Source organism: Podarcis cretensis (genome assembly GCF_951804945.1).
Source record: "Podarcis cretensis genome assembly, chromosome: 11".
Taxonomy (NCBI): domain Eukaryota; kingdom Metazoa; phylum Chordata; class Lepidosauria; order Squamata; family Lacertidae; genus Podarcis; species Podarcis cretensis.
The window spans coordinates 23275460-23297797 of NC_137180.1; the positions used below are offsets into that span (position 1 = coordinate 23275460).

At 41.4% G+C, this 22338-nt stretch overlaps 1 protein-coding gene across 1 annotated transcript in view; it reads right to left on the bottom strand.

Moving 5' to 3' along the window:
• WDR36 (WD repeat domain 36) overlaps nucleotides 1-22338 on the bottom strand; it is a 31842-nt gene that overhangs the window by 4940 nt on the left and 4564 nt on the right. The window contains exons 4-19 of the mRNA XM_079995418.1: nucleotides 21969-22086; nucleotides 21734-21866; nucleotides 20970-21024; nucleotides 18461-18593; nucleotides 17839-18014; nucleotides 16801-16921; nucleotides 15690-15755; nucleotides 15185-15268; nucleotides 13307-13461; nucleotides 12011-12125; nucleotides 11588-11753; nucleotides 10362-10470; nucleotides 8423-8502; nucleotides 4744-4851; nucleotides 3800-3897; nucleotides 215-357 (exon numbers count right to left, since the gene is read on the bottom strand). Coding sequence (XP_079851544.1) covers nucleotides 215-357; nucleotides 3800-3897; nucleotides 4744-4851; nucleotides 8423-8502; nucleotides 10362-10470; nucleotides 11588-11753; nucleotides 12011-12125; nucleotides 13307-13461; nucleotides 15185-15268; nucleotides 15690-15755; nucleotides 16801-16921; nucleotides 17839-18014; nucleotides 18461-18593; nucleotides 20970-21024; nucleotides 21734-21866; nucleotides 21969-22086 — 1860 coding nt within the window. The remainder of the gene's footprint in view (nucleotides 1-214; nucleotides 358-3799; nucleotides 3898-4743; nucleotides 4852-8422; nucleotides 8503-10361; nucleotides 10471-11587; nucleotides 11754-12010; nucleotides 12126-13306; nucleotides 13462-15184; nucleotides 15269-15689; nucleotides 15756-16800; nucleotides 16922-17838; nucleotides 18015-18460; nucleotides 18594-20969; nucleotides 21025-21733; nucleotides 21867-21968; nucleotides 22087-22338) is intronic.

Genomic DNA, 22338 nt, shown 5'->3' on the forward strand with positions numbered 1-22338 from the left:
ATTAACTTTCTATCTGTGAAAGCGTTAGAATCTCAGCTGGTGTGTTAAATCTAGGTTGACTATGTGTAAAATAGTTCTGATATTTGTATACCCTACAAACAACCTAGATGTTATCCCAAACTATGCATTCAACATAACACAACCACGTAATATGTAAAATGAGAGCAACAGGTCCTGGTCAGAAACCTTTTAAAAAATAGCATGAACGTGCTACCTTTATAATATCAAGATTGAGGAGGTTCTTCCATCTAGATTTTGGCAACATAGAAAGGGTCACTAATGCTTCTCCCAGCTGTTCTGGAGAATCGTATTCTATCATCTCATCACTTATTTCTTCTTCTTCTGTGACATCTACATCTTTAAAAATGGTAACAGACGGGGGGGGGGGGGGAGTTTAGCAACGTTGGGAAATGTTCGAATGACAGTAGATCCTGAATGACATTCCGATAAACACAGCTGGTTAATTACACAAGCACATTGGGATGATATTAGATTCTGGTAGGCAGCCGTGTTGGTCTGATGCAGTCGAAATAGAGAAAAAAATTGTCCAGTAGCACCTTAGAGACCAACTAAGTTTGTTCTTGGTATAAGCTTTCGTGTGCATGCACAAAATTGCAGTGTATCTGAAGAAGTGTGCATGCACACGAAAGCTTATACCAAGGTGCTACTGGACAGTTTAATATATATATATATATCTATGTATATATATGCATGCATATATATATATATATATATATATATATATATATATATATATGCATGCATATATATATATATATATATCTCGATCGATTGGGATGATACGATGATAAATCTGTGAAGGGAAGAAAATAAAACAGAAACAATTCAGATACCGTTGAACATAACAAGATGAACACAGCCAGAGGAGGCACATTCCTGTAGCATAAATGGAAAGCCATGCTTGAAATTCCTCACAAGGGATGGTGTCCCCTTGGCTAAGGGTTTCATACCTGCAATATGTATCTGGTTGTCTAACTAACTTTTCTCCTACCCCCAATCTGTCAAAGTTGGCCTTTCAGAGGCCAAGGAGATAAGGATCTGGTCTTCTTGTAAGAAAAGGTTGATCACCTCTCTTTAAGAGGCACAAGTTATCAATTTTACAAGAACTAGAATGCGTATGTGGGGGCCGGCAAAGGGTATCTCATTTGATTTAGCTGCTGAATCTTAGCTGTGGGAGCTCCCCCAGTGCTCTGAACGACACAGAATTGGCAGCAACGAAGACGTCATTTTCATGCCTCTTTTGAAAGGTATTACTCACAGAACATAGAGCTGCCAATCTGCTTCAGGGAATGAATCAAAAGTAGTGCCTACACTTGAATCTGCAGGATAGATAGGAAACTGGATTGCTTCCAGTTTCATTACATATTTTGTCTGTATCATTTTCTCACCATTACACAAAGTCAGATGATTCAGGAGAAATCATCCAAGGCTAAGGGTTTCATACCTGCAATATGTATCTGGTTGTCTAACTAACTTTTCTCCTACCCCCAATCTGTCAAAGTTGGCCTTTCAGAGGCCAAGGAGATAAGGATCTGGTCTTCTTGTAAGAAAAGGTTGATCACCTCTCTTTAAGAGGCACAAGTTATCAATTTTACAAGAACTAGAATGCGTATGTGGGGGCCGGCAAAGGGTATCTCATCTGATTTAGCTGCTGAATCTTAGCTGTGGGAGCTCCCCCGGTGCTCTGAACGATACAGAATTGGCAGCAACGAAGACGTCATTTTCATGCCTCTTTTGAAAGGTATTACTCACAGAACATAGAGCTGCCAATCTGCTTCAGGGAATGAATCAAAAGTAGTGCCTACACTTGAATCTGCAGGATAGATAGGAAACTGGATTGCTTCCAGTTTCATTACATATTTTGTCTATCATTTTCTCACCATTACACAAAGTCAGATGATTCAGGAGAAATCATCCAAGTTATCGGAATGCTGACTGCACCATCAGCAACTGGAAGCACTGCCAGACATCTGCATGGACTCTAGACATCAGTGTCTCACCAGTGTCTCGCCTATTGCATGGGAACGCCTCTTGCAGAATGTAGTTTCTGTAGTGTTTTGTACCAAATAAATATCTAAATGTGGCTCATTTTGTTCATATGTTAGAAATATACTTAAAAGCAGGGCCTGGATCGCTGCAAGACTGCAGTTCTGAGTTGACAAATCCTCTGACTAGTGGAAGGGAAGCCCCTTAAGTTTGCACTCTTAGCATGCTCTTGGATCTGCAGCTGGGCCTGGAAAAGCAGCCTGTGATGGGTTCAAAAATACCCTCTGCTAACATCAGCAGCTGAGGACTGTGTCATCGTTTTCTTTTATCTGATCTGAAAGCTTACACACATAACTGTTCAATACTAGATTACTGCAATGCACTCTCAGAGGAGGCTGGCCTTCGTGGCTGTGAGCTGGTACAGCTGGCTAGCTCAGTTGGTTAGAGCGTGGTGCTAACAATGCAAGGCTGCAAGTTCGATCCCTGGGTGGGACAGCTATGTATTCCTGCATTGCGGGGGTTGGACTAGATGATCCTCAGGATCCCATCCAACTCTATGGGTCTCTGATTCTATGTTCTGCTTATGAGCTTCCCATAAGCATCTGGCTGGCCACTTTGGGAATCTGGGTGCTCAACCAGATATGCCTTTGGTATGATTAAACAGGGCTGCCTGCCATAGAATGGACACCAAACATACAGTACATCAGTGTTGATGCCAGCTCTCCATCATCTTCCTCACACAATCCACCTTGACTGCATCTCTGCCAAATTCCAAGACAAGTTCCTTTCTCTAGATGGTTGCCTATATAGCCTAACATAAAATATATATACTGCTGTTTCTCTGTGTTGATTTTCAGGTTGTAGGCCTGTCCTATATTCTGTGAAGTGCCAACTGATGGCTATATTATATTCGGGCTGGCCTTTTGACAGTCGAGGCTGAGAAGATGTGGACCAATCAATTTTATAGCACATTTTACTTGGCTATTTTCAACTCGTTTTATGTTTCGAATTATTATCTGCCCCATCCTAGTTGATGGAGAAAGATAAGGCATAATGAAGCAGATAATACTTCACAAGTTATTGTGATTTTTTAAAATATTGGATCAGATGGTTGCTGTTAATTTTTGATATGTTTTATCATGTTTTTATGTGTGCTGGAAACCGCCCAGAGTGGCTGGGGCAACCCAGCCAGATGGGCAGGGTATAATTATTATTTTTTAAATATTATTTATCATGATGCTACTCACTATCTGGAGTGAAAGCTCTCTAGATAAAGAGGTCACCAAACAAATCGCATCATGCACTCTGTGAAATTGGCTCTATGCAGGTTAGAACCGCCCCCCCGCTCCCCCCAGAACAGAACATATGGGGAGGGCTTGATATACTGACATGCTTGCAAACAGAATGTTAAACATAGCATGTCATGAGATCCCACCCACGGCTTCAAATATATGGTCATTAGTAAGGACAACTGGTTACACACTCTAGGGCAGGGGTGAGGAACCAGTGGTTCTCCAGATGTTTCTGGATGCCAACTCCCATCAGCCTCTGCAGTCCTGGCCGCTGGTCAAGACTGGTGGGAGTTGTAGTCTAGCAGCATCTAGGAAGCCATAGGATTTTCTAGTTGAACAATATGTCAGAACACAAGGGAGCGTAGAATCTTTCACACATTCAACTTTGCACTGGCCTAGGAGCAGTATGCAAGCCGTTACTTTGCGATTACACAAACAAGGGATTCAGAAAAAGTACACTAACGGCCAAAAAAACCCTCAACGACTCCCTCCTCTAGTACCTTGAGCTGGACATGTTCCAGGAAGCGTTACTACAGAAGGCTCATAATCCGGTGGAAGCGGACGCAAAGAGACAAGCGAATACAGCGAACGGTTAGACCTGTAAAATCCAAGATGGAAGACATCGTTATTTTGGCTTGGGGGTGGAGGCAGAGGAGAAAGAAAGCACGCCATGTTCTTTGTGGATCTATCTGCTATAACTATGAGTGATTAATGTAAGGTATAGGACTAAGTTGTTAAGAGTGAGAGATGGCAGACCAAAAAGAGAACATTTTGAAGTTAAATGCAATCGTCATACTGATATTTATGTAGAATATAATGCAAATGTTGATTAATATAACAGCTTTTTCTATGTTGTAAAATGTTAATGTATGTATACTGTATTTATTATGTATTTAGCTATTTGGTATGCTTACTGTTTTTGATTTAATGTAGTTTAAATTAAAGTTTTTTTGTTGTTTTTTTAGAAACTAAATTGTTCGCAGTCCTAAGAATATTGACTGGGATCCAAAGAACAACAACTACCCCGATGCCCCTAATAACGTTTTGAGCTTACTTTCTGGACAGCAGAGCCCCACCATGTCATAAGGCAAGCTGGTTCTGAAGATAAATACAATTTCAGAAGTCGTTTCTGACATAGGATAAAAGATTACAGTTTAAAAGTGGAGGAGGGAAAATCTTACTTGATGTAAAGCAAGTTCAACTGACATAAACAGAACTCGCTTCCAAGCAAACGCGTCTAGAATTTCATTATATTAGGAAAACCGTCCCAGTACACTTAACTGATTGGGAGGCAGGGGCAGCTACAGAGGAATTTTCCAAAGGGCAGAACGTGCACCTTTTACTCAAGTGCCATGGAACAATGCAGCAATAGAAATGGGCAGTCTGATGTCTTATAGTTCTGCTCTAAAAATGGAAATGCTCAGAAGACCACTGGAAGACTTACCACAGGTAAATTCCAAGATCATCTACATGGGAAGAAGCTAAGAAGTCTCCCGTAGGAGACATAGTAATGCTTACTGCTGCTGAATCTAGTAGGAAACAGTCGACAAGGCTGCAAAGAGAAAAACAATTCATCACATAACAGATAATATACAGTTCAGTTACCAGTTATTAAATGCATGAAACCAATACCAGTCATTATATTATTAGTCTTCTTATTCTGCTTTTCAGACAAATGTATAGACTTCCCAAAGACGTTCACTTCAACGTTTTAAAAAAGGAGACAGGGCAAGTTCTTGTGTTCAGGATTACAAACCAAAAAAAAGAAGCCATATTAGGGAGCAGGAGTGTGGGGGAAAGGGAGAGATGGGAAATCAATTTGAAAATGTCAGAATAAAGTGGCATTTAAATCCAGCTGGGCCAGGCTTGATCTCATGCTGGTGATCTCGCTTGCACAGAGGTGAGGCAACTGATCCAGCAGCCCTTAGTGCTCTGGATGACAGAAGGTGCCAGAACATTATTCCCTTCAGTTCTCCAGACAGTTGGAGCAGAGCGTTCAGAGGATTAGATTTAAGAAGCATGGACATCTACAAAAAAATATACAAGGATAAACACATATGGTCTTTTCTAAGTACGACTGGGTTGACGGTCCTACATCACGGTTAACAAAACAAAAATAAAATATAATGGTTAAATTCAAAACCCTGAAAAACCCTGTAAAAATGACTTATAACTTCAAAAAAAAAAAAGTTATCCGGTGTTTCTCTTTTCTTTTGCTTTTATACAATGCTTTAGCTACAAGCATCCCCATAGTTTTTACTCATTGTGAGGATAGTTTGTAATGTTTGATTTTTAGCATACAGAAATCAATCTGTAGTGTTTGTGACGAATCACAATTCGTTCCCTTATGTTCCCAAAAGACTAAACTGGCCATGTAATGTGATGACAAAAATATTGGGTGGGGGGAAAATACTGGGTGGCATTAAATGCAGGAGACTTTTATTTCCTCTTCCCTGCAGCTCCCCAGGGAAATCACCTCTGTATGGTTGGGGGACCCTCTGGAGCATGTTTTGGGGACACAGAGGAGGAGAATATTGCAGAAGCAGAGTTCTGCCCATGGAACATTGGATACACTGGGTCTAGTGGAGCCTCATAACTCAACTTTATCAGACGCGCATTGCCCATTATGAGTAGAATGAACACAGGACTGCATGACTGGCAGCTACAACTGTATTCCAGACCATCTGGAACCAAAGCTACCCCTTTACCCTTTGTCGCTATGCCAGATGCCTCAAAGGAAGAAAACAAAGAACCGACTGTTGTCAGACCAAATGAAAGCAAATCATAGTAAAACAGTTTAAAGTGTTCCACTTGGTGGGCACGCACGCCCCATCTGCCAACTCAAGAAGTGTGCAATTGCGGTCAAGAATCAAATCTGCAACTGCTCATCAGTCCTATTCTTCCTGCAAATTGGCTGAAGTTCCATTTGATCTTTAAAAAAATCTATCCTTTTTCATTCCTGCCCTAGTTAGCCACAGAGCATCAAATACAAGGGTGAAGGGAGAACCAACTCAGACTGAACTCTTCAGCAGGGAGACACAAACAATAAATCTGAATGAAAGCTACATTGGAAGTCCAAGTACAGGTAAATTAAAAAAAACTGCAATGTGTGTGTGGTTGTGTGCTCTGGATATTATTATTTTTTTTAATTTATGAAATGCCTTTAACATATGTCTCAAGGCAATGTACTGTGAAGGCATAAGGTAAAGGTAAAGGTACCCCTGCCCGTACGGGCCAGTCTTGACAGACTCTGGGGTTGTGCGCCCATCTCACTTAAGAGGCCAGGGGCCAGCGCTGTCCGGAGACACTTCCGGGTCACGTGGCCAGCGTGACAAAGCTGCATCTGGCGAGCCAGAGCCGCACACGGAAACGCCGTTTACCTTCCCGCTGGTAAGCGGTCCCTATTTATCTACTTGCACCCGGAGGTGCTTTCGAACTGCTAGGTTGGCAGGCGCTGGGACCGAGCAGCGGGAGCGCACCCCGCCGCAGGGATTCGAACCGCCGACCTTTCAATCGGCAAGTCCTAGGCGCTGAGGCTTTAACCCACAGCGCCACCTGCGTCCCCACTGTGAAGGCATAAGAAACCCTAAATGTTAGTCCAATTATGTCATGCTAGTTAACGTAATTGGTTTAGTATTGCAGTACATTCCTATTAAAATTGAAGTGCTATCAAACTAAATCAAGAGTTGCATCATCAGACTGTACAGTTTCAATGTATGCATAAGGAAATGGAAAAACAAGTACATTATGTACTAAGCTGCATATGGACAACTCCTCTGACATATGAGAACCATTTTGTCATTTCCATTTGACATCCATACTGATATCTGGAAAATGTTATGATAACAAGAAACTCTGAGACTTTTTTGGTGGGGCAATGTTGCAACATTTAAATGTCAGTGCATTCTAAGGTGAATGAGAAGAAACACAAGTTCAAACAAGACAGCCTGACATAAAAAGTAATGGCTCAGATGGCTAATTACTTCAAAGAAATCTGACAAGTCTAGGTTATGCTCATAGGCAAGATTTCAAAAAGGCAACAACACAGGAAATTTGAAATGGAAATGGGATTTAATACATCTGACAGAGGAAATTAAAGGAATATAAGACATGAGAAATTACACAATCTTGGGGCACCTAAACTGGGATTGCCAAGTAGACAAGAGAAACCATTTTAACACAAATGCTTCATTCGACTGAAGTCTGTCTTGTTCCAGTAAAAAGGATGGAGACGCATTACAGGCTGTATACAGAACTACAAAAACTAGTCAAAAACTACTAGCCATTAAATCTAAGCCATTAAAAAAGTCAAAGACTACTAGCCATCATCTAAGCCATTAAAAATTCACTTTCAATTAAAGAAAGGGATTTTAAAAATGAAACATGTATTAGTTAGCATGATTAAAGTCAAGTTCTGCTGAAATTCAGGGGCTGCCCATTCTAACTTTAGCTAGAACCTTTACCATATAGCATAAGACATAATATTCTGTTTGGTCGAGTGGGCTGGGTGCCCCTTCTCCTCCCCGCACTCGGAGCCTACACGTGATTAGCATCATGATAGAATTTTTCTTCGGAAAGGGGGCACTGTATTACATCTAGGTGCCACTTCCCTACAGCAGATGAAGCACTGGGTTATTTGGGTGGGGAGTCCCCCGCTCACATGACTTCTCTTGCAAACTGCATCAGCCATTGCAAGAACCATTTTCTGTTAAAAATAAAAAATTAAGGAACTCAAGCCCTCATCTACCTATGAAGCAAAGAAGTGCCTCAATATATTGCCAGCTGAGACTGGAAACTGAGTATGACAAGGTATCATTCTTGTGTACCTTTGGAAGGCCGATTCAATCCTCAGGCATAAAGGCAATAAAACACAAATAAAAGAAGATATTTGCAAGTAGACCAGTTCATTTCTGTTCTTGCTTATTATGTATTTTGTGTTTTCATTTTCTATTTTTATGTTGTGAACCACCCAGTGATCTTTGGATGAAGGCTGCTATACAAATTTAATACATAGTAAGAATAAGATAGAAAGGCGTGTTTTAAAACTGATTGTGGTCTTTCGTCAGTACACACATGTAACATATCAAAGTAGCAGTTTCTCTGCAATCTCTAAATTTACTTACCACCCAGATGGCAGATCCCAGGTTCTAATGGTGCAGTCCATAGCTGCCGTTATTAGCCAGCGGCCATCAGAACTGAAAGCCTACAAAAAAAATATGATTTCTCTTTTGAGTAACAGCTGCACAGATTCCTCTGACAATGTTACTAGGATATTTGGAAGAATGGGTCAAGCGTAAGGAGCTAATATGGAATTTATCACTTGTTGCTAGTACAGTGGTACCTCGGGTTAAGAACTAAATTCGTTCCGGAGGTCCATTCTTAACCTGAAACTGTTCTTAACCTGAAGCACCACTTTAGCTCATGGGGCCTCTTGCTGCTGCCACGCCGCTGGATCACGATTTCTGTTCTCATCCTGAAGCAAAGTTCTTAACCTGAGGTACTATTTCTGGGTTAGCGGAGTCTGTAACCTGAAGCGTCTGTAAGCCGAGGTACCACTGTATGCTTGTTGTGTTGCAAAAATGGAATAATAAAGCCACCAGCAAGAGTGAAAGAAAGCCTGGCAAAAAGCGAGGTTGGCATAAAGAATTACCGGTAATATGGCTGAAATATGGTAAATAAGAGAGAAAACTTGAATATAAATGGAAGCCCTTAATTGAATTCATGAAGACTAGATACAATATGATACAGTCATACCTTGGGTTACAGACGCTTCAGGTCGTGCCAAAACCCGGAAGTAGCAGAATGGGTTACTTCTGGGTTTCGGGGGGGTGCACATGCGCAGAAGCGCCGAATCGCAACCCGTGCGTGCGCAGACATGGCACTGTGGGTTGCGAACGTGCCTCCCACATGGATCACGTTCACAACCCAAGCATCCACTGTACTGATTACAACCATTTATCTATGCAGTATATTAATATGTTGTAATTTTTGGATTTATAATATTGGTATTTGTAGCTGTATTATACGCACGCACGCACGCACACACACAAACTTACACACATATATATGGTATTACAGGAACAGGTATTTACTTGATATATCCTTGCAATCATCGTATTTTATATTTTATAAATTATAATGAATATTTTTTTAAAATAATTGGGATGATACTCTAGCTACACTAGCAACAAAAAAGCATTTCAAAGTTGAGTTGTTGAAACACTGGATATATTCAAAGCTGAAGAATACTTAGGAAAATGTTTAAGTTAGCACATAGTAACTGTATCCATTCACATCATTTATTACAATTCATATTCCTGTTCTTCTTTTAGAAAGCTCAGTGTCCTCCATGGGACTCCCAGTGGTCTTCCATTCAGGTCCACATGCCCTTAGCTTTACTCTTGCTAAAGGATTAAAGGTAAAGGTAAAGGTACCCCTGCCCGTACGGGCCAGTCTTGACAGACTCTGGGGTTGTGCGCCCATCTCACTTAAGAGGCCAGGGGCCAGCGCTGTCCGGAGACACTTCCGGGTCACGTGGCCAGCGTGACATCGCTGCTCTGGCGAGCCAGAGCCGCACACGGAAACGCCGTTTACCTTCCCGCTGGTAAGCGGTCCCTATTTATCTACTTGCACCCGGAGGTGCTTTCGAACTGCTAGGTTGGCAGGCGCTGGGACCGAGCAGCAGGAGCGCACCCCACCGCAGGGATTCGAACCGCCGACCTTTCGATCGGCAAGCCCTAGGCGCTGAGGCTTTAACCCACAGCGCCACCTGCGTCCCTTGCTAAAGGATTAGGTGACCCCAAATCAACTGACCCACATACAAGAATATGCATTTGTTTCGGCACAAACCTCAAAGATCTAACATGATGATAGGCAACATGGTACCCTGTTGATACTGTGGGCTGCAACTTCCATTCTCCCTAACCATTCGCTATGTTGGCTGGGGATGATGGGAATTACAGTCTACAAAATCTGGAGGTCACTATGTTGCCTGCCCAATGTAGATGAACTCTGGCGGTATGTAACCTCTACACAATTGATAGTAAATAGATACAAACTTACCAGGTCATTTATCTGGCCTTGGTGCCCTGAAAACTTCCTCACGATTTTTCGTGTTTCTATATCCAGGACGCTAATGGTGAAGTCATCCGTAACAATTCCCAGAATGCAACTGGTAAAATCAAGAAGAATATAAAGTAGAATATCAAACACATGTTAAGGAAGAGGCAAAAAAATGCCTTCTTTGTTATTGATATTCTTGGAACACAAACTTCAGGGGAAACCCCCAATAGATGTTTAGAGTAAGGCTACCCTAAATGTTTTGACAGGGGAAAGGAAAGGCAAAAGCTGGATATAAGCAGGGCATAATGAGCAAAATGGACAGGTGACTGTAGTGGGTTGGATGTGTAAAGGGTAAGAACCTAATTACAGCAATAATTTTGTTATTTTCATCAGTTAAGATTATTCCAGTTATTTATTTGTTGCTTTTTACAAAGCAGCATAGGGAGAAATAAAAACAATGGAACGTAAGGCAAAATACTAAGCACTGAATGCATACAGACAACGGAAATGGGACCCTTTTTCTTAAGGAAAGGCCACAGTAAAGATTTTAAGGCAGGAGTGGCTCCAGATCCAGCCTGCCAAGCCAATGCCAGTTGTCTGCCAGCCCCTGGCAGACTCAGGCACCTCTTCACTTTGCAAATGTGTCTCCTCTTCTTCTGTCATCACTGTTAGGTCTCACAGGCCAGTGGGGTGGGTGATAGGGAAGGAAGGAGCACACTCTCCTGCTCATGACTGGCAAGATCTGCTAATAGCAGTGCCATGCCAGTGGGAAAAGAGCCATCTTTGAAAGATAAGCTGCATCACAGCAAAGGAACTGGTTCTATTTATCACCTGTGTGCATGTGGTGTGTGTGCATGGATGTCTGGTCTGCATGTCTGGGTTATTGTGTATTGTATCTGCATGCATGCATATGCTTGTGTGAATGACTAACCTTCAATGCAGCCCTTGGTCCAGAAAAGGTTAGCCACCCTCTTTCTAAAGCCTTCTTGAATGTCAAAACTGAAGAGGCCAAGTGAATTTTAATTGGAAGGGAGGCCTGCAGCTGCAGGGCCACCCTCAAGAAGACCCTGTCTAAATGAAGAAACTAGGGAGGCGGCACATATTTCAGAAATTAGGAGGGGTAAAATTCTTTTAGTACAACTGTGTTCTGCAAATATGAATAATGAAAATATCACCGCTGAAGTAAGAGAAGTTATTAAAAACAATATATCTTGAAATAATCCCACCTGTCTCTGTGAAGCAACATTTTACTTGGAGAAGAAGGGAGGTTAATAGAGTGAACAAATTTTCTGCTCTTGAAGTTCCAGAACTTGATCAGTCCTTCACTTCCTGCTGTGGTTGTCAGCTGGTTTAATCCATCCACGGCTACTCCTCTTATGGAGCCTTCATGAGCTTTAATTGTGAAGTAAAAGAGTCAATTAATAGTCTACCACCTTAATTTAGCATCTTCCAACTATTTGTTATTATAAAGTTATATACAGATCCTTAGCACAGCTCACAATCTAAGCACAATATAACATCCTTCAGGAATAGATAGATACCATACCAAGGTTAATCATATTCACTTTCTGTCAAATTTTTCCTGTAGCGCAGTACATTGTGCAGTACTGGATTTCAACCAGAATGTTTTCTAAGTGCCCTATTTTCACCTTTTTCTTTGCCATAACGCCCTCTGTGAATGCCAGACTGCATGTTGTATACATCCACATGTCCTGTTGAAAGTCCAATTACAGCAAAGTTTCCACAGGAACTGATATCTACTGCCTTTTGGGGAAAGAGAAAGAAACAAGTTTTTTTTATAGAAGCAAATATTTGAAATCTTACTTCCAATATTTGTGATTAACGATGTCAGATTATTAACAGACATTATTCAATACAAACTGATTCTACTTTCAAAAAATTACTGAGATGTTCAGATAAAGAATAATTCTTGCTATTATTATTTAGCATACTGTGGAACCTTGGTTTCCAAACTTAACCCATTCTGGAAGACCGTTTCAGCTTCCAAAAAGTTCAAAAACCAAGGATCAATGGGCTGGCTGCCAAGTCAATGGGGAAAAATGAAAAGCGCTTCCAAAAAAACATGTCCAGCTTCCGAAAATTGTTTGAAAACCAGAGCAGTTACTTCTGGGTTTTCGGCGTTTGGGAGCTGAAACGTTCCAAAACGGAGGCGTTTGGGAACCGAGGTATGACTTTACTTATTTGCCACTTTACCCTAACGTGTGTTAGAGCAATTTACACTAACAGAAGTTTCCATAAGTGGTAACTTCGAGGCAGGGGAAGAGACTGACCGTCATTGCCTTCCCAAGCATTTGCCTTTTGCTGCTGCTGCCAGTCTCCTCTGGAGTTAGCATATGAGCGGCAGGTGTATGTCACTTAGCCTGGTGAGAAGTCCCTTCCCCTCTGAGCTGTAGTTAAGCCAGGCTCCCTGGTGCGCACGAAGACCAGAAAGAGAACCCTTCTTGTCAGTTAACACTTGCTTTCTTTGTATTTATGTACTTAAACCTAGACTGCTTTTTTCCTTGTAATACCGAATTTAACAGTCAAACAGCAGCAAATTGTTGATTTTTGTCATTTCTGAATTTACTGACATGCTCTCTGTATTTCGTATGCTTGCATTTTGACATTTTGGATGTTTCCTGTAAGCCGCTTTGTGGAAAAGTGGCATATAAGTACACTCCAACCTACCAACCAACCAACCAACCACAGACATACCTAACTGCCCTCCAATTAAGCCCTAAAGTCTTAGGTAAACAAGAATGGGCCCTTTCAGTGATGGCTCTCTGTTTGTGCATCTGGTTTATTGTATTTTAAATATATTACTGCTTTTAACAACAACAACATCAACCTATCTTGGTTATGTCATTCTGAATTATGAGTGGGTTTTTCTGTACACTTAAAAACAACAGAACTATATCCTTCAATCAGTTAAAAACAACCCTTACTGTTGCATATACACCAAGAGGTCTATTTTTGCTGAAGTCTTGTGGCGTCAGTTTATGAATTCCCATTGACCCTTTCTGATAATTCCAGGTAGTACAGGTTACAAATCCTTGATGGCAAGCAATGATCCCATCCCAGTCACTTTGACGGGCGACCTCTGTAACACAATCAAAATACGTTAAAAGGCACAACTCTTAATCAAGAAGCAATTGTCCCATGGAAAAATAGCTTTGCACACATTTTATAACAATTGTTTAGCAGTTGTTTAATTTAATACAGTGGTACCTTGGGTTAAGTACTTAATTAGTTCCGGAGGTCCGTACTTAACCTGAAACTGTTCTTAACCTGAAGCACCACTTTAGCTAATGGGGCCTCCTGCTGCCGCCGCACCACCGGAGCACGATTTCTGTTCTCACCCCGAAGCAAAGTTCTTAACCTGAAGCACTATTTCTGGGTTAGCGGAGTCTGTAACCTGAAGCGTATGTAACCCAAGGTACCACTGTACATAGTTACAGTACAAGGGTTCCATGTCTGCCATTATCCTAACTGTAAAGAGTCCGTCCAGCACAAGGTAGTCCGTCAAACAATGGAAGTTGCTCCCCAGGAGGCCACCAACTATGGATGGCTTTAAAGGAGGACTGTACAAATTCATGGTGGACTAGGCATGACGACTATGCTCTATCCCCTGCAGCTAGAGGCAGCAATGCTTCTGAATACCAACTGCTGGAAACCACATGGGGGGGTGCACGAGTGCTCATGTTTGCTCCCTAGTTTCCCACAGGCATCTGCTTGGCCCCTGTAAGAGCAGCATGCTGGACCAGATGGGCTACTGGCCTGATACAGCAGGCTCTTCTGGCGCTGTGGGTTAAAGCCTCAGCGCCTAGGACTTGCCGATCGAAAGGTCGGCGGTTCGAATCCCTGCGGCGGGGTGCGCTCCCGCTGCTCGGTCCCAGCGCCTGCCAACCTAGCAGTTCGAAAGCACCTCCGGGTGCAAGTAGATAAATAGGGACCGCTTACCAGCGGGAAGGTAAACGGCGTTTCCGTGTGCGGCTCTGGCTCGCCAGAGCAGCGATGTCATGCTGGCCACGTGACCCGGAAGTGTCTCCGGACAGTGCTGGCCCCTGGCCTCTTGAGTGAGATGGGCGCACAACCCCAGAGTCTGTCAAGACTGGCCCGTATGGGCAGGGGTACCTTTACCTTTACCTTACCCACTTAACGTTGAACAGAATGAATATTGTAAGAACAACCTATAGTACTATTCTGAGGCTTGTTACACCAAGTGTAGAAAAAACAACTTAAGAGCAGCGCTGTGGAATCAGACTAGTAGTCTATGCAGTCCAGTGTCCTGCTTCCAACATCTAATTGCAGCACACTGCCACTATGTCTAGAAGTCCCATTTAATTGTCATAGCCAACAGCCCTAGATAGTTCCGCCCTCCGTGAATTGGTCTATGCTGCTTTTAATGTGAGGTCAGCCAGCACCCATCACAACACGACGTGGCAGCAAACGCCATAAATTAAATATACAAATAGGCTGCTAAGAATTGCACTGTAGATTTCTGTACATAGGCATTATTAGAGGAGCCTTTCATTTTCAATCTCTTCTCTATAATCATCTCCAACATGGGATTTGACCTTTTCAACACAACTGCACAGTGAGTTAGTGTTTTCACTGAGCCATCCACCAATTACTTTTCTGCATAGTCACAGCCACCTTGGTTCCCATCAGTGTCCATTGTTTTCCCCAATGCACATCATTCTAGATTTACTTGGAATCTCATCAGCCACGTAAGATGCTATTCAATGGGGGCAGGGGAGGGGGGGGGGAAGACTTGATGTCGTATTACCTCATTCATTCAAGACAAGCAAAGAATTACGCACCTGTAGCAAATGTTGTAATAGGTGGAAGAGCCATTGTATCATACCGGAGTCCTTTCCTTTTTGATTTCTTTTTATTTATGGAACCTTCAAGAGATGAGAAACATGACACAAATGTACGACAGGCACTGACAGTTTGAACATATTAAGTCTTAGGGAAGGCTGTTTCCTAACTCTGCCACACCACCACCCAATACTACACCAAAAGAAAAATTACACTGAAATTAGGATCAGGTGTTAAGTTTCAAAAGCACAAACAAACAAAAATTATCATAAGAAATTTCACTCATTTCACTAGAACTTTCTTTACAGAATATTATTTCCTCTGGTTCAGGATTGTTTACCAGTCATTAAACAACAAGAGTCTGAGCACATACAAAGAACAGCTAGAAACTGTAAGTAATCTGGGTGCACCGAGCAGCTACACAATATTTTAGCACTTGTACAGGTTCAATACACCAAAATACCTTCACAGACATTTGATTATGCATTGTGTAGTCCCACTCACCACGTCCTAAGCTTTTATTGAATCGCTCATGCACCGTGGAAAATGACTGCAAGGTACTATCTTGTCCTACAGCAGAACATTAAAAAGAAAATGTAGGTATACCTATGCATCAGTTCATTTTGCAATGCAACTTTTAAATGTAAACTGTTATAGAAATTGTTGGAGAAAACCTTGCTTTTGCATCCAACATCTCACCACTGACTTGCCTCCCCCTCCTCTCTGCTCTGGAGGATCTTCTAACCCTTCCGGGTATATTTTCTGGGGAAGATGGGCTGCAGAGGAGAGGGAGGAATTCATTCCGCCAGCAGTGTGTCCTATTGGTTAATAACCAATCAACAAAGCTTGAAATTATCTCCTAATGCAGTGTTAAATTACATGGGCCCACTACTTACACAATGGTTCAGTTCCGGGGGTCTGAACACAAAGGCAAAATTGCACAAAGTCAGGAACGCCCGCCCCCCGACCTCCCCCCCCCCCGCAGGTGGAGAGCTGCTTACTAGGGTCGTGGGAGGGTCCTGAGTGCGAGTAGGATGCCTTCCTTACTGGCCTCTGGGATGCTCCCAGAGCTTACACACCTCCTTCCCAGAGGCTGGTAAGGAAGGTGTGATCCTGCTTACTGGACTTTGGCGAGGTGGTATGAGGGTTCTGGGATGCTTGTAAGAGAGGAAGATATAGCTGGGTGTGCTGGTGCTGGTGGGAAAGTAAATAAATGAAAGATCAGAGAATGGTGGGTTTCCATGGCTCTTCATTCATTCATTCATTCATTCATTCCCCCCTGCACAATGTTCTAATCACATTAAGTAACATGTGCACAACTTGTGGGCTTATTGTATTACGTTATTTTGGACAGGGGCCAACTTTTACAAGAAAACCAAGACTTCAATTTGAAATCAAAACTCCTAGTATTTTTGTGAACTTAAGTAGCAGCAATTGAAAAAGGTAAAACTATGTTCAAGATCCAACCTGCATACTGGACCAAAACCAAACAAGTCAGAGATAAATTGGCTGGCCTATGACTAATCCTTAATCACGAGAAACTGAACTTCACATGACTTGATCCAAAAACAGTATTACTCATTTCAACATAACTGGAAGCTGGTAGAATTCCTACCGGCACTGAGAATTTGCTGCCCATTTTGCCCATGATAACTGATTTTTGTTGGAGGTGCACTGTGGCCCATTCGGAATCTCAGCAATCTACCACTTCCTCCAGGGCCATCAAAGATCCATACCTATTCAACAAGTAAACAAACACAAGAAAACAAGTGTAAAGGAAAGCAAGACTTGAAAATAAGCTTGAAGCAAAATAAATGCACAGTAATAAACCAATAAACTAGTAATATTCAGAAGCTCTGTATGTGGCCACACTCATGTTTCATTCAAGGACATACAAAACCTTCTCTATTATTTTTACAAATTATAGATACTTCATACTTCCGAATACCTGATTTTAGCAAAGAAGTATTTCCTAACGTAAGTACTTGGATCCTAATCTTTGTGTTTTTTATAAGAACAGGGAACAATGCACACTAAGTAATTTTTAAAATTTTATCCAAGAGCACAAATATGCCTTTTCTTGTTAAAAGAAAACTTGTAAAAAGACTGTTCTAGATTGGGGACAGGGAGAGAAGGAGGAAGTGATTTAACGGTACATGATTGCTCATTCAAATCCTCAACCAGATTAGTGATAGTTATATCACTAGTAATGACTGGCTTAGCAGAACTGTGCAGATTGCCTGCTGTTTCTCAACAAATGAAACCTAATTATGCAACAACGAACATAAGAGGGCATCTTACAGACGCACCATAATGCTCTACCCGGAACAGTTTTGCACAACTACACAGTATTTTTGTTCCCAAGAACAAAAAGGAGTATACATTGTGTTTCTAGGTGCATGAATTAAGTAATTAAGTATTCTATGTATATGTTTAAATCTACGTTTGGTTTTTGATCCTATTTATTTAATAATTATTCGCTTAGATTTATACCGTTATGCTATTTATTCAGATGTTTTGCTTATGCTGGTCTATGACCGTAATAAAATAAAGTGCTTGGCTAGGTGCATGAATCATCTTAGGATCATCAGAAAGGGGCAGGGGAAATCACTTTGGAAATGGAATATTAATTAGTTAAAGCCATATAACTTACCCTTATTGCATTGTCCGAACCATTGGTAATAAGAAGTGGTTCCCCTTGGACAAACGTCATACCCGAAATTGCTGTAGAATGGGCACCTCTCATCTGGCCCTGAAGTTTCTTTTCTTCTAGATCCCACAACCCAATATGCCCAACAGGACTTCCAGCAGCCATAACTGGGTGTCCATCTGATCACATGCAGAAAAGAAACAAAACATAAATACAGATACCTTAAATCAAAACAAGTAAGACTGAAGAGCATACAACTGGGAAAGAAAGCCAACTGACATTAAAATAGATTGGGAGAGGGTGGAGAGGGTGAGTGATTAAATCACTCACGCCACAATTTTCCTGTTCAGGCATAACAATAAACTATTGTTTGATTAGACCAGAAAAATTTCCATAAAAACTGTGCATGCAAGGGGAGAATAGAACGTTCAGAATCATCTGTGATCTTCAAGCCATCGACTGGAGGACTGTCTAAATGCAACTACAGCAAGACCAATTACCTGTACATTTCGGTCCTGGCCTTATGATAGCTTGCAACAGGTGACAAGTAGCTTATACTTAAATTTGTATTTCAACTTAAGGCTTTAACTCATGTCTGAGGTTTCTAATAAGTGCTGAAGTGTACCTGTACGGAATGATATCGCTGTTATGGGACCCCAGTCTTGTTGAAATTTCATCAGCGTTTCATCAAATTTAATATCGTGCACTATGATGTAACCAGACACAAGACCTACTGCAATGACATCCACTGCTGGGGCCTGCAAAGAAAGTTATACTATTAAACAACAGCAACTTTTGATATTTTGCAACTGAGCATAAATAAACCTATTAAGATTGGTAAGCTTGGTAATGGTAAGATTCCATTAGAAACTTTTCCTGGTAGGATTCCATTAGAAACTTTTCCTGGGCACACCTGAATGAAATCACCAAGTTCTGAGTAAGCACACAAGTTCATTCTAATGAGGCTTTTGTTACTTTTTAGACAAGAATGAGCTTGCTGCATCAAAGACATGCTTTTCCAATTTCAAAGCTTGTTTACTGTCATGCATTTTTATTATTGCATACTTAATAGAATGAGATGCATGTAATCATTATTCCATGGCATTATTTCCCAGTCATCTTCTAATATTTCCAAAATGGAAGGAGCCTCAGAGTTCAGACTAGGTGAGATGCTAACTCCAAGATCTTGCCTGTTTCCTTCAACCTCCACAGAAGCAGCAAGAGAGGCTATCGGAGACTTCGGGTGATACAGTAGGTTTGGTCAGCTTTCATCAAAATGTTGCCATTGTGGAGGAAGGGCAAACAAATTAGTTCTACACATTTTTACACCTACTTACATCTTTATTTGGAGTGTGTTTCACCATCTGAAGCCAGGGCAAAAAAAGCTGCGGAAGCTGCAGACTAATACTCTCTAATAATACTCTCTTTAGTAAACTTTCACTTGGATTCAATGGTGCTCTGTGCACACACGCTGTACTCGTTTGGAGCGTGGGGGGGGAAGAGATTTAATTTGACTCCCCCTCCCAACTACAGCCCACCACTCCAGAGGGTCGTTCAGAGGTCTTGATCCATGAGCATAAGTTTGCTTGTTTCATATGATTCATCCCTCTACCTCTAACTTAACACACTCTTTGATTATAACAGGCTACAGAACTTACTGTATTAACACTAAAGCCCAGTTTCCAACACCTTGCAAGCCTTTGTGCAAACCTTATTGTCGTTCATATCAAATATATGAATGCACAGCAAGGGAACATACATTCAGGGCCACACCACTCACAGTACACATAACATTTTAATTACAACTCTTCCACCTAAGAGTGGACGTTTGGATGAAATCAAATTTTGGATGCATATATTTAGCACTAACCTCACTGGGGCTTACTTCCAAACAAGTGTGCTTAAGGATTACAGCCTTGCGTAAAACCTACTAGTATATAATTTGGGACACTGACACCATTCTAATTATGTTCAAATAGAAGTGTTTAGAAGCAGAGCACAAGTAATGAGCTCCATAAAGGTAAAATTCTTTTTTTAAAAAAGCTACAATACATGGTCCCAAGATTACTACATTTTAAGAATATGTGATTTGTGGACCATGGTTTAACAGTCTAAACCCAAACATACTGCGTTAATTTTAAAAAATCCATTAAATGGAACAGAACTTACTTCTAGATAAGGGTGTGTAGACTGAAGCCTGCAAGTGATTGTTCCATTTCTATTCTAGTGCTAATTTTTAGCATAGACTTTTTGAATGAATTTCAGATTGGCAAGAGCTAGGTTCATTTATTTAAAGAAAAATCACCTGCATATATATTATTTTTGCAACGCCACTAGCAATATAATATAGTGGTGCCCCGCAAGACGAATGCCTCGCAAGACGAAAAACCCGCTAGACGAAAGGGTTTTCCGTTTTGGAGGCGCTTCGCAAAACGAATTTCCCTATGGGCTTGCTTCGCAAGACGAAATGTCTTGCGAGTTTTCCCGACTTTTCCCCCTTTTTCTAAGCCGCTAATCCGCTTATCCGCTAAGCTGATAAGCCGCTAAGCCGCTAATAGCGCTAAGCCGCTAAGCCGTCAATGGGCTTGCTTCGCAAGACGAAAAAACCGCTAGACGAAGAGAATCGCGGAACGGATTCTTTTCGTCTTGCGAGGCACCACTATACAGCCCAAGTATACAGTGTTTGCAAGAGTACTGACATGTACATTGACTTTGCTTACTAAAGTCTGTCATTCAGGATCCTGAAATAGTAGTAGTAGATCTGCTAATATGAATTAGAAATTAAGGGACAGGCTTAGCATTGTGGGCTATACCTATTTGATCTAGCAGAGAACATTAATAAAGCAATCTGAAAATAACTATCAAGGAACAGTATATAATTGTGGCTGGGTTGAAACCAGAGATGAGCCTGCAGAAGGTAATTGAAGCTGCCACTCACAGAAGGTGTTTCCACTTGATTTTCCATCACCTTCCCCCTCGGTCCAAACTATTTAGCAGGGTTCCCCAAACCTAGGAAAAGCCTTTTTACAAGGGCAGACCGGCAGGAAGAGGAGGTGCCAGGAAACTCATTTTTTGCCCACCACCTTCTGCAGACTGATCTCTGGATCCAACCCTCTATATATTCACACACTTACCTGTTGAAGGACTGTCACTCCTGCTCCCCAGCCAGGAAATGTATATAAAAGTTTGCTTTGGTGGGGGGGAGAGAAAGAGGTTAGTGAATTTTAATGCCACGAAACAAAACTACATCAGAATGGATGTTAAACACAAAACCGGCATTTGCAGAAAAAATTCTTAAAACTTCTGGGATGCTATTTATTGGGGTGGGGAGGAATACTACTAGCATTGTCTTAGGTCCCAAGAACTAAAAGCAGGAGGAAACTCCACTCATGCAAAGTGCCTCTGCCGGTTCAATCTTCTCACAGTTGTCAGGGCCATTGTCTCTATGCAAAGACACCCCTAAGACAATACTCATCAATGACACCAATAGGTGCATAGTGCATGTCTCATTTAAATAAAACTAAACAAGGAAAATAGTGCTTGTGACTTTGGCCCATATTTTTAGATCAAACCCTTCTACTGTCTTAGAAACATAACAAAATTCATGGTCACTTCCAATATTCTCAGTTATTTCCTATGTAATTTGAACAGGCTCGTTGCTAAACAAGTCCTTCAGTATAGTTTTAGTTTGAGAACCACTAGCATGTGATTGTTTCACTTATGGCCATATTTACAATTTACTCTGTTAGAATCAAACAACATTGGAAATTGTCCACCTCCAGTCCATCAGCGCTCTGCATTAATTCCACATTTTACGGGAGTAAATGACTGATAACCAGGCTAATACATTTGTAATTTGGGTCAGGAAGTTGGGTGGGGGAGAGAGAGATGTTCTTACTTGGATTTTACATTCCACAACTGTAGATTTCCTTGTTCACTACCAAGAAGAATTTTATTCAAATAGGTACTTGGGTGCATAATTGCAGAAACAGCAAACACTGTCTTATCAAAATTCATCTGCAAGTATTCTTCTGCAGGAGAAAGAAGAGCATTAGCTGCCATATATGCTACAAATATGTTTAATGTTTTTAGTTCTCTGAATAGTTATTACTTTTAAAAGGGTCAAATATTACCTTCTGACTGTACATCCCAAATAATGAGAATGTTATCACGATCAACAGATATCAAATGATCCCCAAATGGCAGTATAAGGTGAACATCTGCTCTGTGACCTTTGTAAGTGTGAACCACCTGCAATTCAAAGTATCTCAGTTATTTCCTTAGAGGTATGAAATCATATCTGGACATGAAGTGCCTTCAGCACCATTTAGCACAGGTATAGGAAGCCTGCGGCCCTCCAGATGTTATTACTTCAACTCTGATCAGTTCCAGCCAGAGTGAGGGATGAAAGGAGAGGCACAGGTTCCCTGACATTGATTAGGTGGAAAGGCAGAATACAAGGATAACATGCAACCCAAACTGGATTCAAGAGTTATAATATGA